At 32.2% G+C, this 16,368-nt stretch overlaps 2 protein-coding genes across 2 annotated transcripts; one reads left to right on the top strand and one right to left on the bottom strand.

The window, feature by feature from the left end:
• Positions 1-1,249: 1,249 nt before the first annotated feature.
• LOC126687786 (uncharacterized) lies at positions 1,250-2,191 on the top strand. Its single transcript, XM_050382342.1, has one exon. The coding sequence runs from the start codon at positions 1,250-1,252 to the stop codon at positions 2,189-2,191; it is 942 nt and encodes a 313-aa protein (XP_050238299.1).
• Positions 2,192-10,806: 8,615 nt separating this feature from the next.
• Positions 10,807-16,004, bottom strand: LOC126685905 (uncharacterized). Its single transcript, XM_050379900.2, has 7 exons — positions 15,776-16,004; positions 15,573-15,659; positions 15,006-15,167; positions 14,007-14,171; positions 13,850-13,903; positions 13,456-13,602; positions 10,807-11,294 (listed from the first exon to the last, which is right to left on the bottom strand). The coding sequence occupies exons 1-7, from the start codon at positions 15,899-15,901 to the stop codon at positions 10,905-10,907; spliced, it is 1,131 nt and encodes a 376-aa protein (XP_050235857.1). The 5' UTR covers positions 15,902-16,004; the 3' UTR covers positions 10,807-10,904.
• Positions 16,005-16,368: the final 364 nt, after the last annotated feature.

The raw sequence follows: 16,368 nt of genomic DNA, 5'->3' as shown, positions 1-16,368 counted from the left end.
TCTTCAAGAAGTGCTGGGCTGTTATTGGACGGGATAATTGTGAGGCCATCAAAGACTTCTTCATCTCTGGTAAGCTTCTAAAGCAGATTAATGCAACTATTATCACTCTTATTCCCAAAGTAGAAAATGTTGTGCTTTTGAGTGACTTTAGGCCCATATCCTGCTGTAATGTTATATATAAATGCATTACAAAGATTATAGCAAATAGAATGAGAGGCTGCCTAGGGTACTTAATTAATCATGTCCAATCTGTTTTTGTGCCTATGAGGAAGATTAGTGACAATATCTTGTTAGCACATGAGTTAGTTTTTAACTATCATAGAGCTAATGGTAGGAATGACTGTGCCATGAAGATTGACTTAAGGAAAGCTTATGATTCTGTGAATTGGGACTGTATTGAAGGAGTGCTCTTGGGCCTAAACTTTCCTGATGAATTCATTAAGTGGATAATGATGTGTGTGAGGACCCCTTCTTACTCCATCATGATTAATGGGAAACCTGAGGGGATTTTTTTAAAGGGGTTAGAGGAATTAGGCAAGGAGACCCTATGTCCCCATTGCTTTTTGTTGTGGTTATAGAATACCTCTCTAGATGCTTAGAATCTAATTGTGATAATAGGTTTGCCTTCCATTCTGGATGTAAGGAGTTGAAAATGAAGCACCTTTGTTTTGCGCATGACTTGTTCATTTTTTGCAAAAGTGAAATGAATAGTGTGAGACAGATTGCTAAAGTGCTGAATCAATTTCATGAAGTGTCTGGGTTGAGTGTGAATGAAAATAAAAGCTGCATTTACTTTAGTGGCATCAGGGAGGATATCAAGAGTTGTATTCTTCAAGAGTTGGATTTTTCAGAGGGAATTTTGCCTATTAAATACCTTGGAGTGCCCTTGATTAGTAAAAGGCTTAACAAAGAGGATTGTAGAGGGTTGATTGAGAAGATAACTAAGAGAATTACTCATTTGACTGTCAGGCATCTGTCTTATGCTGGCAGACTCCAATTGGTGAATGCTATTCTTTTTAGCATGCAGGTGTATTGGGCATCTATCTTCATTTTACCTATGGCAGTGTTAAAAGGAGTTGAGAGCCTGTGCAGGAATTTCCTGTGGAAGGGGAGTGCGGATTTTAAGCATGGTAGTATAGTTGCTTGGAAGGATGTCTGCAAGATGAAGAGTGAAGGAGGACTGGGAGTTAAGGATATTGTCCTATGGAACAGAATAGCTGTCATGAAGCATATCTGAGAGCTAGTAGCTATGAAAGAGTCCTTATGGGCTAAATGGATCATAAAAAACAAGTTGAAGATGTTGAGTTTTTGGGGCATTACTAAGCCTTTGATAGCTAGCTGGAGTTGGAGGAATCTGTGCAAAATTAGACAGGATATAAAAGGCTGCTTTTCTTGTGAACTTGGCAGGGGTGACTTGTCTTTCTGGTTTGATCCTTGGTTTCAAGGAAAAGCTATTATTGATCAATTCCCTAGTATGTCCTTCATTGATGATGATGTTCCTAGGGAGGCTAAAGTTAGAGATGTGTGGAGAAGAGGTGCTTGGAGACTTCCTGATCCTGGTGATGATATGACAGAGAGTGTGTGGGACACTATCAAAACTCAGTTCAGGATTAATGATGATAGAGAGGATACTGTGAAGTGGATTCTAAACAGGGATGGTGCCTTTACTATCAGCTCAGCTTGGAAGCACTTCAGGGTGAATCATGAGAAAGTCCCCTGGTGGAAGGTTATTTGGAGCCCTAGTTTTGTCCCTATACAAAGCTTTATTGCCTGGTTAGCAGTCAGGAAGAAGCTGAAAACCAGAGACAAGTTGAAAAAGTTGGCTTGTGTTGAGGAAGATAGATGTGTCCTTTGCAATGAAGAAAGTGAATCCATTGAGCATTTGTTCTTCAACTGTAAGTGCACAAAAGCTGTTATGAACAAACTACTGAACAATTGCAATATTCATAGAAAAGTTGGTAGTTGGAGGAGGGAGTGGTCCTGGTTCATTGAAAAGACTAGAGAAAAACGCTTGCTAGCAAGAGTGAGAAGGATCGCCTTCATAGCTGCAATTTATCATATCTGGAGGGCCAGAAACAAGGTGATTTTTAAAAAAGTTGCTGTTATAGATGTGGAGATTTTGAGAATGATTAGGAAGGATGTGATGCTAAATCTTTATGGAAGACATTCAAATACTAGCTTATTTGTTTAGATTTATAGGAACTGGCTATGTATAGTATAGTTTGGCCTCTGTTTTGTACAAAGTTTGAATTTTTGTAGTGCTGGTTAGTTGTGATTAATATAATTCTTTGGTACCTTTTACCAAAAAATTTTTTTGGAGAAGAAGGTATATTTGTACAATTAATAACATTAGCATTTTATTAGAATATATAGATTAAAAATGAAGGACTAATATTAACTCTTTTTGAAAGAAAAATAGGTCAATTTAACTCTTTAGGTAGAGGTGAAACATAAAAATCAAAAATAGGGTACAATTGAAAATTTTCCTAAGTCATGGTATAAATTAAAAAAAATATAGTTGGGTGGTTTTTAAGTAATTAAGCCATTTATAAACTATTTACATTCTTGTATTATCATATTTGGGTTGTAAACCTATCATTTCAACTTTGCAGTGTTAACTTTTGATGCTTTGGAAGAAAATATTTGTATATTAATATGATATTAACTGTATATTAATAGTATATTCATTGTATATAAATGACAATGTTATATTTAATTGTGCACTTTATATATAATTTTCTATATGTACGGAAAAAACATGAGGTAGTGTAAGTTTTCAGAAAACAAATTAAATATGTAATTTTAAATAAACTATTTATTTTTAAAAAGGAGAAATATATAGATATTTAAATAAGTTTAAATATATAGTATTTTTGTAAATAAGTTTATATAGATGGTATTTTGTAAAGTGAACTTTTATATAATATTTTTGTAAATATTTTACGTGTTTCCAGTAATTATGTAAAACATCTCAATCTCATATCCCAAAAGGCGTATTAAAAAACAAAAATAAATTTAAATAAATATAAAGGAACAAAATAGATGAAATGGACTAGATAATTAGCTAGGCATTTTTCACTCTCTTAGCACAAAATAGAAATTTGTTAAAAAAGGGAAGAAGAAAACCTTCGGTTCCAAATATTGGATAATACAAACAATTATACGAGTCACAAATTATACCAAAGATAATTACACTAGATAATTCACAGGTAAGATTAAAGGGTCACGAGCGGACCACTTAAATACCAACCTCATAAAGAGAATTTAACTATATATGTAATTAACCTCATAATACGACTTACTAGATTTTCAAACACTAAGAATCCTTAAAAATAAAAAATTTTATGATACCGTAAATAAATATTGACAGAAAACTTAAATTTTCAAGAGAATTACCACTTGAATCCATTAATGAAAATTGATTTCTCTCTCTTAACCTTTAACCCTTAATTTCTTAATCTCACTCTTTTCATAGAATTAGAGTTGTGTTTATGCTTGATAGAGAGATGAGCAATTTACATTATATGTACATACATTTTCATTCAATTAGATACGTTCATGACATAACCAAATCAATGGATGAGAATAATCCACATCATAATAATATATGTTAAATTATATGGATCAAGAATAGGTGTCAAGTTAATAGTTTATACGTAATGACACTTAATTCATACTGTGTCAAATATGCATTAATAATTTGACACCTTAATCTATTATGTGTCAAATTAAAATATAATGTGTTGTATATTTGACACATATTTTTCTAACATAATAAACATATAATTTATTTTTCTAACATTCTCCCATTTCGTCCGATTAAAATTAATAAAATTTTAAATGTATTCTTAGCGATTAATCTCTTATGATCTTAGCATAATATATAATATGAAATTGTTCAAATGTGAGTTATGGCGGTTATGTCCTATTTAGTTAAACACTTCCTTCCATATTCAACAACACTTAAAACTTTCCATATCATATCGATACTTAAACATTATAAATGTCATAATGGTCCACGGTAATATGTAATTAACGACTTTCTATTTATCGTTTAAATTATAAGTGTATACTAACATAAGAAATAGGAAATCTTAAACGTATATCAGAAACACATAATAAAACTCAGAGTGTTACCAGATAATCACTCATTATCATCATCATTATCATCATCATTACAACCGAAATTCGTCATTAGAATATGTTTCTTAAACAATGCTGGTTGTAAGCCTTTAAAGGATCTCCATTCATAAGTTCAGTACTAATTTACTAAATAAATGCTCTTTGTTTCTGAATCTTATGTTTAATGAAAGAATACCCTAATTCCATATGATTGGTACCTTTTGTAAATTTTTCATTTTTAGTGAAGAACATTATTGTAGAATCAATAAATTTTGAGCAACTTAGTAATGGCGTCGACAACCCCAAATCCTGAAATAAGGTTCCATATGCATAATACATGAATTGTAGCTTAACAACATGATACAAGTTTTTCTTTCCTAATGGTTAAAGCAATGATAGTTTGTTTACAGTTTCTCACGATATTGATGTTTCTGCTAATAGAAACATATAACCAAATATTGACTTTCTATCAATACAGTTTAGCAAAATCTGAATCTTAATATACATTCACCTCTAGTTCATTGTATCTTTTATATGTGAGCATATAGTTTTTAGTTTTAGGCATTATACCCAAATCATTAGCAGTAAGCATAATATCATCAACATTCAAAATCAAAAATATAAACTTACTCCCACTATTGTTTTAATATATGCATCAATCAAAATTATGTTCTTTAAAATCAAAAGGTGTACTAATGGTATTAAACTTAATATAAGACAAAAAGTCAGGAAGACATCAACTCGGGAAAAATAAAAGGCCAAGAGAAATGGTACATACATATGGCCTCACAGCTGTATACTGCGCCTGAAGACCAAAGATATCAGGAACCTGCCGCCTTGGCACACCATCCAGAGGCAACCTACCAGAAGACAGAGTCTCACCAGGTCATTTGGATAACTACGCCGAGTTAGCGAAAACAAACTTCGTCGACGTATAGCCTCTAAGGTCCGAACGGAGGGCAGACATCACAACTTCCCTACTACGCATCATTGACAAGGGTGGATCCATGGGCACCATACGAGCGTTGAGTCTGACCCACCAATGGAGCACGCGCTCCCCTAAAAAACCAGGATCGACAGTCCGGTCAATATAGGGAAAACACATAACCAGTTCAAACAACACAAAAACGGGAATACAGAGCATAAAACTAGAAGAGTAGATAAAGGACTCACATGTACGACGGGCCACATCCCAGAAAGATGGGATCCTCCATGGACGACTCGGTCCATACTAAGGTACAGATGAGATGGAGCAGCAGACTCCCAGTAATAACTCGTGACCCGATCCAGGTCTTCCAAAGCAGGCAATACACATATGAAAATAGAGTTGCAAAACGATGTAGTCCTCACCAAATAAAATATGAAAGCCTGGTCAACAAGATCTACCTCAACCCTATTCCTAGGGATGTATCTTCTATATCGATCCCACAACCGCGAATACATAAGGGTCTTTTCTTTCACCCCCGACACCAAACCGATCATCTCGGTGGTTAACGCTTCTTTCCGGCGAAAGTTGACCAAACCGCCATCAAAAGGTACCTGTTAAGCATCAAAAGATATCCTATGATAAAGGAAAATTCTAATGGAGTCATAGTCAACTCCCCTACTAGTAGATGAAAAGTGTGAGTGTTGTCGATCCACCATTCTGTCAGAGAAAGCAACTAAGTGTTGTCACAGACTCTCGTTCCAGTATACAGGGCACCAGATAAACAGCTGAAGCCTACCCTGTCCACCCGAATGCGAACAACCTTGGGAAAAGTACGGTATCAACGCAGAGCATCGATGAAGTTCCCACAAGTACGAAACGGCTCTCCATTCATAAAACTCAAAAAATCTTCAAGGTGGCCCCACTATGAATAATAATGATAATTGCAATTTAAGAGAAATACAAAACTAGAGAGATAGTGAGAATGAAAGTGAGTAAAGAAATCTCTATTTCAAAGCACTATATATGGGTGAAGCTCATAAAAAACAAAACCTACCTCTATGCCTAATAGTGGACATGCCAGAATCAGAATCTCTGGACTACCGAAGCCTAGAATCTACGGACATTAAAGTTCTATCACTATTAGAGCAACAAATATTCCCCAAAGGATCGAATTCGAAATACAGCCACCCTAGAGGATTGGATCAGAAACATAGTCGTCCTAGAGGATCGAATTAGAAATACAGCCACCCCAAAGGATTGGATCAGAAAAATATTCGCCCAAGAGAACCGGATTGGAAGAACAACCATCCTTAGATGATTAGTTTGGAAATAAAAATGCCCTAGATGATCAAATTAGGAATACATCCACACAGAGGATGGGATCACAAACAAAGTCGCCCCAAAGGATCGAATTAAAAATACTGTCGCCCCAAAGGACTGGATTAGAAGCACAGCCGTCCCCATAGGATCAATTTAAATATATAGACACCCTAGAGGATCAAATTAGAAATACATCCATCCTAGAGGATGGGATCAGAAACACAATCGCCCAGAGGATCAATTAGAAATACAAACACCCCAGAGGATCGAATTAGAAATACAAAAAACCCACATGATCGAATTAGAGATACTGCCACCCTAGAGGGTTGGATCAGAAGCATAGTCACCCCGGAGGATCGGAAAAGGAATAAAACCGTATTAGACAAACTAAACCAGGTTAGAAATACCGCTTCCCCGGAGGACAAATTACGAATATTCCCGGAGAATCAGACCAGAAAAATTGCCCAAGAGACGGGATTGAAACAACCAACGATAGAAAGACATCGCCACGCCATCCGGTATATGGAGAATGCAACTTTCAGAATAGCATGACAGCGATCTATCCCTACGCGCTACACTCCGGACAGAGGAGAATCTAGTTTCAAGAAGACACCCAGATATTGTCTACAATAGTTCAAATAAACTTCAAACACTTTCGCTAGTTATGGAATAACTACGAAATCCAGGCACCTATGCGATAGGGTTGCCCTTGGGACGACCAAGGGGATGATGTTCCCTCTACAAATCTAAGAGGCTCCGAACAGGATAATATCCAAGCACCTACGTAATATGGTGGCTTTTGGGACAGCCAAGGGGATGTTGTCACTTCTGCAAACCTAAAAAATACCAAACATGATAATTACCTGGGGACCAAGCCATTGGATCACTCTGAGGACGGCTGAGAGTTTGCAGCTCCATTCCACGGGGCACGCAATAAAAAGTTTAGGCACAATAGAAGACCTTTAAGACAATTGAGAAGACATACTCTCGGCCAGATACGGAGTAGACTAGAACTAGGGGGCATTAAGTCAGAGTCATGCATCACAATGGGTAATGCTCAGGCTAGGGCATTACCAAACCACCGGCTAGCGAGTACCTCCAATGGTGGGCTCTATACTTGTTGCTTGTCAAATAGCGACTTACTTCTTTAACAAGAATCGACCTATTTTGTCAATCCTTGTTAAAGTGGGGGCTAACTGTAGAGACTTATTTTTCGGAGAGGTAAAAAGTGATAAGGGACTGAAGCGTCCAATGATGTTTTCAAGAGAAAACCGTCCGGGTGACGAGTTATCAGTTTGCTTGCTGAGAACTAGAAGGGTTAAAGCGTAATTACCCGTGGATAGCCTATAAAAATCTAATGAGATTGTAGTCTAAGTCCAGAAATTGGACTAACTACAATATCTTAGAAGTGTATGGGCTAATTTGCAAGTTTGACGGATTGAAATCGACCATACCCAAACCCATAGGACCCTATGAGGCTTTATAAGCACTTTTACACACTAAAATTGACTTTAGGCACATTTTACTTAGCCTTAAAGAAATAATCCTAATTTAATTAATTAAAAAGAGGTTTTTACAGATCCAAACACTAAAAGGACTTATCACTTAACACACTTGCACACTCCCAGCCAAACTCAACCTCTAACTAACCCTAGGTCATCCCCATTCCCTATAAATGCTACCCTTAAACAGCCTAGCCAAAGGTCGGACTAGAACATAATAGTCACATACGCACAAACAAACTCCAAACCCTAGAAATATTATGTTGGATGAATCCCCCTGCAAAAACACAAACCGCACTCAATCCCACTCCCAAAACAAAGCTAAACGCTTTAATCAATCAAGTATGAAGCTACTACGTGCGATTCAAAGCTGGATTCCACATCCACTTCGCTAATAAATGAGCCAAGGGCTAAAAACAATACTTCTGAGGACCCATTTTATTCTTTGAATCACTTTTATATCATAAATGTCAAAATCATTGTGTTTAGGATGCGTGCTTATATTAAAATTGATGTTTGCCATTAATTACTCTAGAACAACCATAACTGTTGCTGTAGTGTATTTGCCGTGAAACTAGATTAGAAAGTATGTTTTAGGTCCGTTTTAATGTTTTTATTAGATTAAGTTTGAATCTGTTAAGTTTTTATACTTAGGGAGCATGTTAGAATCAACTGTCTTTTTTTATTGTGTTATTGGTGTGCTTGTCGCCTTATTATCAAGACTGTCTGAAAATTATAGTTTAGGATGATTAGTGTTTAATCATCTTAGCTTAATTCCATAATATTTTTATTTCTTTCCTCTGTGTTTGACGTCTTTTTGAGTTGTTTCCATATCCTCTAAACTTCGATTTGAACTTGTTTTTAGGTTTACGGGCTCGTTTGAGCTCGGAATTAGGCCCTGTTTGAGCCCAGATTTAGGTTTTTATTTTATTTTAATATTTTATTTTGTAATGGGCATGTACCAATATAATCCGGGTCTCGAAGTCCAAAATTGTAACCCATAATATAAATCGGGCCCATAAGCCCACAACCGGCGAGCTAGCGACTTCCAGACCAGACTCCGGGTTCACCCAAACTTGGAATCGATCGCGATTCAAACCTGATGAACCGTATTGACAAGACAAACTACTTTTGAGTTTTTCCCAAGAACCAATTCTGACCACACCGACAGTTAAAACGCAACGAGTGCCAGATGCTCAAGTCAACGAGGTAAAAGAGTATTTCTTACCTTGTATATTTATCAACTGCGTAGTGTGTATGTTCGATAATGTTTACCACTTTGCAAAAGCATACCAATCCAATATTAATAAGCTAAAGGACTAACCATATTAAATTAGCTAAATTAAATGAAATCCAGCAAATCACCTAGACATCTTAGCATTGCATGTAAAAATATAATTCGAGGTTGTAGAGGATTTTCAAAAATAACCTAACAGAATCAATCAAACATATACATCCGGTTTTAGGCTTTGTGCATGTAATCAATCCAGACCAACCAATACTTGTTATTTGTTAGAAACCGCAAGGTTTAGATGTATGCTTAAGAGTAAGTGCTACTTGACCAGTCCAGATCGAGTCATATGCACGTCAAACGTGTTTACTAATTTCATAAGTGTTTCTTTCCTTCAGTACCATATCATATGAACTGCAATTGAAATGTCGAGATGATACTGGTTCATCCAATAGGTAAAAAGTAGAGGTCAATAAGCCAAACGCATGAGTCAGAATAGTTGCATGAACCCGGTCTTTGGTCGGCATACGGTAATCTTACCCATAACCGAGTAAGGTTATCGAGTTGATGTTAAAGGCATTCCCTAGTAGAGCTAGATGGCGACTCCACATTATATCAAAACTTGTCCAAAATAGAGTCCTGCCATAAGTCTAGGCAAACAGGAGCCCAAAACTCCCGCTTTCGCTCACAGTAGGGAATAAATGAATGCAATGTTTAGAATGAATAATAATATTGTTTATGAGAAAATGTATACGTGTTTATTAAAGAATGGCAGTAAGTGTTGATATCTTTAGTACCGGTCACGGTCCGCGAAATCGGACCATGACAGGTAATATGGATTTACTCAAGCAAATTTGGAAGTCTATAATGCCTCCTCAAATCAAGTTCTTTGTTCGGTTTATGATCTGTAACAGGCTGCCTTCAAATATTATATTGATGAACCTTCGTGAAACAGCTGGTTCCATTTGTAATGAAGAAGAATAAGAAGATAGCCATCATATTATCATGCATTGTAGCTTCGCTTCAAAGACTTTGTTTTATATCCTTTGGTTGAGCAGCATTTCTTGGATATTTCTTCATTTGATTGATCTTTTTTACTTTTAGCAGAGTTCTGCAAAGGAGAAAAAAATATTGTGATCGTTTTCTTGTGTTTGAGATTTGTGAAACACAAGGAATAACTGTATTTTTCGTGATTATTTGGTTAGGGTCGATAACTTGTTTTACAGTTGCATTAGTAAGGCAATCTCTTTTTATAAGTTTCACCATCTGAGCTTTTCGTTCTTTGGAAAGATGGTTTTTGTTGTTTATATTGTTATTGCAATTCTACTAAACTTTTTTCTGGCTTGCTTTTTTTCTTTCCATTCACTTCTTCGTGGTTGTCCTAATATGCTTATCATCTATTAGAAAACGTTACTCACCATTCCACAAATTATAATAAATAATATTGAATAAATTAGGAAAATAATATTAGTATTGTGAATACTACTATATTTAAATGAATTTAGTGCTTTAAGAATCAAATTATATCGCCAGTTTGATTTTTCTTCAAAAATGAATATATGGTTCAACTTTTTAAAACTGAAAAGAACTACAAGAATTTGAAAATATGGAAATAATTATTCCATGAAAACCATTCGGTTCTTTATTTATTAATAATAGTATATACGATCAATCAAATAATATCTAAATTCATTTACCAGTCATAATTTTATATATACGACGAACAAATAATTTTATTATTTATTTAACTGATTGAATCGATAATTAAACAGATTGAACTAATTGAAATGTACACATGTGGCTAACGATTCGGCGAAAGACACATACTTTTTGTTCCACCTCCGCCGCCGTACACAAAACTATAACCAATATCATTCTTGTAAGACTGGTCATCTTCACGGAAGCAACGTGATTCACTAATTTGAATAATAGATTCATCTGGGATAATTGTATTGAACTTCGAATTAAGAAGATTGATATCTATAATGGAACTTGTCAAATCATAATTGAAATCTTTAAAACGTCCACTTCCCATTCGAGGGCTTCTTTCTTCAGATAAGGGAGTGAAAATCTCTCCGCCCCATCTTACGGTATCAGCATGTTGGTTCAAGTTTGTGAATAGCTCCTTTGGCCAGTAACCTACAATGTACTGTTTATTTATTCCAAGCCACCAAACTCCGGTCTCTTGGTCCTTCAAAATTAAAATCTCAAATCTTATTATACATGTAACAAACGAACAATTATGCATATATATTATAAGAATAATGGATCCAATTCAGTGAAATAAATGATAATCAAACTCTATTTGATTTGTATAATTATTTTAAAATTAAAGTTAGTTTATAAATAGATATTATTAAATAAAATTTTATGAGTATATTCGAACTTGATTACATAATTGACTCGAATAATTCAAACTAGACTCGGTAAATCATGATATTTGTTCATCATGAGATTTGTTAAAATAATGTTGGTTGTTCTAGTAAAGCATTTTTATTGTATAAGTCATTGGTCACGTCAGACAGAAAATACTCCAAACTAGTACCATATGAATATGATAATACTTAAAAATGTCAAACTAAACTGATAATAATAATAATAATAATAATAATAATAATAATAATAATAATAATAATAATAATAATAATAATATATGATTAATGAGCAACGGTGATCGGTAGATAAATTTATTATTTCATAAAATTTTATAGGTTTAATACATTTGCGTGTCCCTGCACTTTTCTCTTTTTGCTCATAAGGTCCCTGCACTAAAATATTACATCATTAAATCCCTGCACTTTAATTACTTAACTTCCATTAAAAAGGTATTCTATACCAATGCTTTTTTATTTTTTTAAATAATATAACAACATTGCACTTACAGGTATAAACAGACGTCAATCCTCATATATGTCAATTTCGAATTTGAGTGTGTTATATAAACTTATAAGACAAAGCTGGCTACTTCATTTTCTAGAGGAGACATATAAGACGAAAGTCTGAATGGAATTCTAATTTTTTTATTAATTTTATCTAAGTTGCCTTCAAAAAAATTTAAAATTAATTTTGAATATGTTTCGAGTAAGGATCTCATTTACGATATATACTCTAATATCTAAATCATATTTATTTTTATAAAGCGGTCGTTAATATAATCTAATAAAAAAATATAATATTTTTATTAATTTAATTTACATTCTTATTGTTAATTTAAACATTATAAAAAGTTAATTAAATTGCATCAACATCTTATATTATTAATTAAAATAATTAAATGATTTTTAAAATATATTATATTAAAATAAATTTTTATTTTTTATTTTATGAAAACAATTATAGGGACTTCGTTTCTATAAATCAAAGTGCAGGGACCTTATTTATATAAATTAAGAATGCAGTGACCTAAAATTTAAAAGTGCAGGGACCTTATTTGTATATATCAAACTACAAAAATGAATTCTAGTCTCATTAACGGCACGTGTGCTACACATGCTAACATAAGGTTAACAGAGGGACCTCAGAATGAGAGAAGTTAAAGTGCGGGGATTTAATGATGGGATATATTAGTTCATGGATCTTATGTGTAAAAAGAGAAAAGTGCAGGGACACACAGATGTATTAAGCCAATTTTATAACCTAGACACTTCAAGCATATACGTACGTACTCTCCATACAATATAATTTAATAGAAATAAATTATATATAAAGTTTATGCATAGTGAGCTTGCTAAATGAGAGTTATCAAAATAAATCCATGAAATAATTTTTTAAGAGCTTCCATACAAGAATAGACATAACATAACATCTTTAATGAAAAGAGTTCCATATATAATAACCCAATTTTTTAAATATCTGGAAAATCTAACAAAAAAAGACATTAACATACATAATTATTCATAAAACAATAATTGACTATACTTTTTTAACTTTCTCAAAACAAAAAACAAATTATTTGAGTTCAATTTTAAAAGTTTCATCAAATTTAAAAATTATCCAACTATGCAATAAAATATAATTTTAATTTCTATTATTCATTTGTGTAAAATGAATGAACAGTTATTAGATTAAAATTATTGTTAACTTTTTAAATTAATTAAAAATGTCAAAAGTAAAAACATAATTAGATGTGAAAAATTACCAAAATATATGGATTCTTTTTGAACCATTTGACCTATATATAAATATATATAAATTAATTTTTTTTAATTATTGTGAAGAATGAGCGTTTGTAGAAAGAGTCAATTTATGATTTGAATAGAATGCTGTCTAGCGCCTATACTATTTGAGATATTAATAATTGGTATATGAATAGTTTGAGTTATAATTTATTGGTTTATGAATAATTTTATTACCTGAGAAACATCAAACTGCACTTCATTGAGTAAACGTTTATAAGGATCAGATGGCGATAGAACCATATCAAGAGGGAAATTAGGACTGACTAACACAAATCCTGGACATAACATGTTGTAGCAGCCTGTCAATTGATGATTGTCGGTCTGCCAAAGCAATTCATATGAAAAATCAAAATCAATATTGTGTTATTTCTATATATTTCCCAAAGAAATGGATAGATATTAGTTGATTTCATAGATTTATTGTGTTGGGCATACAAAATAGAAATTCATTCAAAAGTATTTTTCCGTTAACCATTGTTTTTTATTTTGTCTAATTTTTGTTTCAATTTATATATGCAAACATGAGATTCATTTGGAAATAAAGTCAAATAGTATCTTAAGTACATACAGTCCATGATGTGTATGTCCGGACATTGTTATCATGATACAAATTCGGATTCACCTGCAAATTTTAATAAAAGAAATACATAATGTAAAGATTATTTAAATAAAAAAATTAATAAAAAAATTATATAATATAAAAATTATTTAATTAGTTAACTGACCGTCCATCCAACTTGTATTTGATTTAAGCCAGGACCTTCACCACTTTCAAATGAAATCATAGCAGAACTATAACTTTTAGAATTAATATGAACAATTGGCTGCCAAATGCTCATTATCGCTCTAGATCCATGGTATTCTCCTTTTGATGTATATACTCCGGCAAACTGAAAATGCAAGATTTACTTTTAAAATTTTGGGTATTAAAATCCCAAAGTAACTATAATTCTATGTTGATATTATAGTTTGGTGATTGAAGCGTTTGTGTATTTTACTTCAGTTACTAATATTATATTTTATTTCAATGAGAAATATCTCAATCCAAAGTTCTATATGGGAACGGGAATTTTCATGTGTTCTCCACTTTGTTACCATATGTCACCAAATCTGACCGCATTAATTAAAAAAATATTTAAAATTATTAAAAGAAAGGCAAAACGTATTAAAGCAACACACTGACTTTGTAAAATTGTCAATTTGTCCCAATTTTCATATTCAATCGTATTCAATTTTATAAATTGGAATTTTTTTATTCAAACAAACTTTTAAAAACTCTTATGAATGACCTATTTGAACTCTTTTTCATTCGAAAAATTCAAAAAGATGATTTATTTGAACTTTTTCAAATAAAAAGAGATCAATTTAATACTTATGGGTACAACTGAAAGTGAAATTTCTGTCTTTGAAAAAAATTGGCTATTTTATAAAGTCACGGTATAGTTGAAAATGGACTAAAAAGTGGGTGGTTTTTTTAGAATTTTGCCTGTAAACAAATTATACAAAAAATTAATATTTTTCTCAAAAATATTAATAATTTTAATGATTTTCTCCAAATACATTTTTCTCCATAAATTAATAAAATATATTTTAAAAATTAATAAAATAAATTAGTCGTCAAACTGTAATACTAGAATACCTTAATTACTCCAAGTGTTAAATAGCTTAAATTTATTATAAAAATATTAGATGGGTATTTTAAAATAAATTTACATATAACTTACTTCCAATCCATGATTCCATGAGTTTCTCTTAAGATCACTAACTCTTCCATAGCGACGAATAGGAACACTTCCCGATGGACAACCTTCCTTCAACCCTAGACTTGATTTTTCCCGTAGTTCATTAGCTAGCATACGATTTTCGTGATCCATATTTGGTTTTAACTGTTCATTTGGTAAGAAAATAAATCCTAGTTCAAACCAAATTGATTAGAAATAATTATTATCACATTACTTATTGGGTTAAATTTTTCATTTACTTCATGTATTTTAAAAAATATTACTCCCTCTAAATGTTTAAATATCATGGAAAATAATATTTTTTAAAATATAAAATACAATACTCTCTCCATTTATTTAACTGTTCATGCATAGTCAAAATTGCACATGTTAAAATATATTTTTTCTATCTTAAATTATAAATTTAAATAATAATATAACTTTATTAATAAATACTTTGTAAACAAATGCATTTACGTAGATTGATAAATAAAAAAAAAGTAACAATTTTGATCTCAGTTTATACAATATACAGCATAAAATATTAATGTAAATAACAGTAAATCAAACCATAATTGTATGATTTGCAAGTGCAGGATGACTAAGAGAAAGTTGTTTATTAATGTCTACACAGTCATAGACATCCCCATACTCGGTCTGCAAATTAATTATCCCACATAAGCACACAACAAACAAAAGTTTTTATTAGTAACATAAATTATATATATAAAACAAAACAAAAATTAAGAGGAACTTATTTGCATCGAAGATACCTTGATAAAAACTGGAGGTTGAAATAGTTTGTGTGATTTCAATTTGTGATTTTTTATGCAATTTATAATGTAAAAGTTCGAAGCTATAACTAATAGTATGATGAGAAAATAATTTCTGCAAGCCATTGTGATATGCACAAGTTTGTTTTATTTAAATGTAGATTGATTAATGCTTGCACTTTTTTGTTTATATATAGAGTCAAATAATTTAATCTTATGCTGTAAACTAATTGCAAAATACAGATGAACTTTTATTTAGGTTATACTTGTTTACTAAAAATAATTGCATTTCTATTGAAGTTGCAACAAATTAATCTTAATCTTTTTATCAGTTTGGTGTTGCTTTCTAAACTTAGACCTACAATAACGGACCAACATCCAAAAATCCCTTTTTCTGTTTTTTAATCTATATTTATATGTGTAAATACAATCGAGCAAATCTATGCCGCCAGTTTCCGTTTGAGAATTATGACTCAAATTATCAAACTATTCAAATCAATCCTAAATTTTACTTAACTTTCTCAATTCTCCCTTATCAACAAAATTTGACTTTATGAGTATATGATTTTTTAATCCGAATTCTTCCTCAATTC

Source organism: Mercurialis annua, linkage group LG6, assembly GCF_937616625.2.
Source record: "Mercurialis annua linkage group LG6, ddMerAnnu1.2, whole genome shotgun sequence".
In the NCBI taxonomy this organism is placed as follows: Eukaryota; Viridiplantae; Streptophyta; class Magnoliopsida; order Malpighiales; family Euphorbiaceae; genus Mercurialis; species Mercurialis annua.
Note: the sequence above shows the minus strand (reverse complement) of the source record. Positions and strands in the feature narration are given on the sequence as shown.

Bases quoted from the DNA above. Each gene is read 5' to 3' on its own strand.
- LOC126687786 (XM_050382342.1), top strand. From the start codon at position 1,250: ATGAAAGAGTCCTTATGGGCTAAATGGATCATAAAAAACAAGTTGAAG.
- LOC126685905 (XM_050379900.2), bottom strand. From the start codon at position 15,901: ATGGCTTGCAGAAATTATTTTCTCATCATACTATTAGTTATAGCTTCG. The intron at 15,168-15,572 runs GTTTGATTTACT...CCAAATGAACAG, and splicing joins TTGCAAATCATACAATTATG to TTAAAACCAAATATGGATCA. The intron at 13,603-13,849 runs GTATGTACTTAA...TTGCTTTGGCAG, and splicing joins GGACATACACATCATGGACT to ACCGACAATCATCAATTGAC.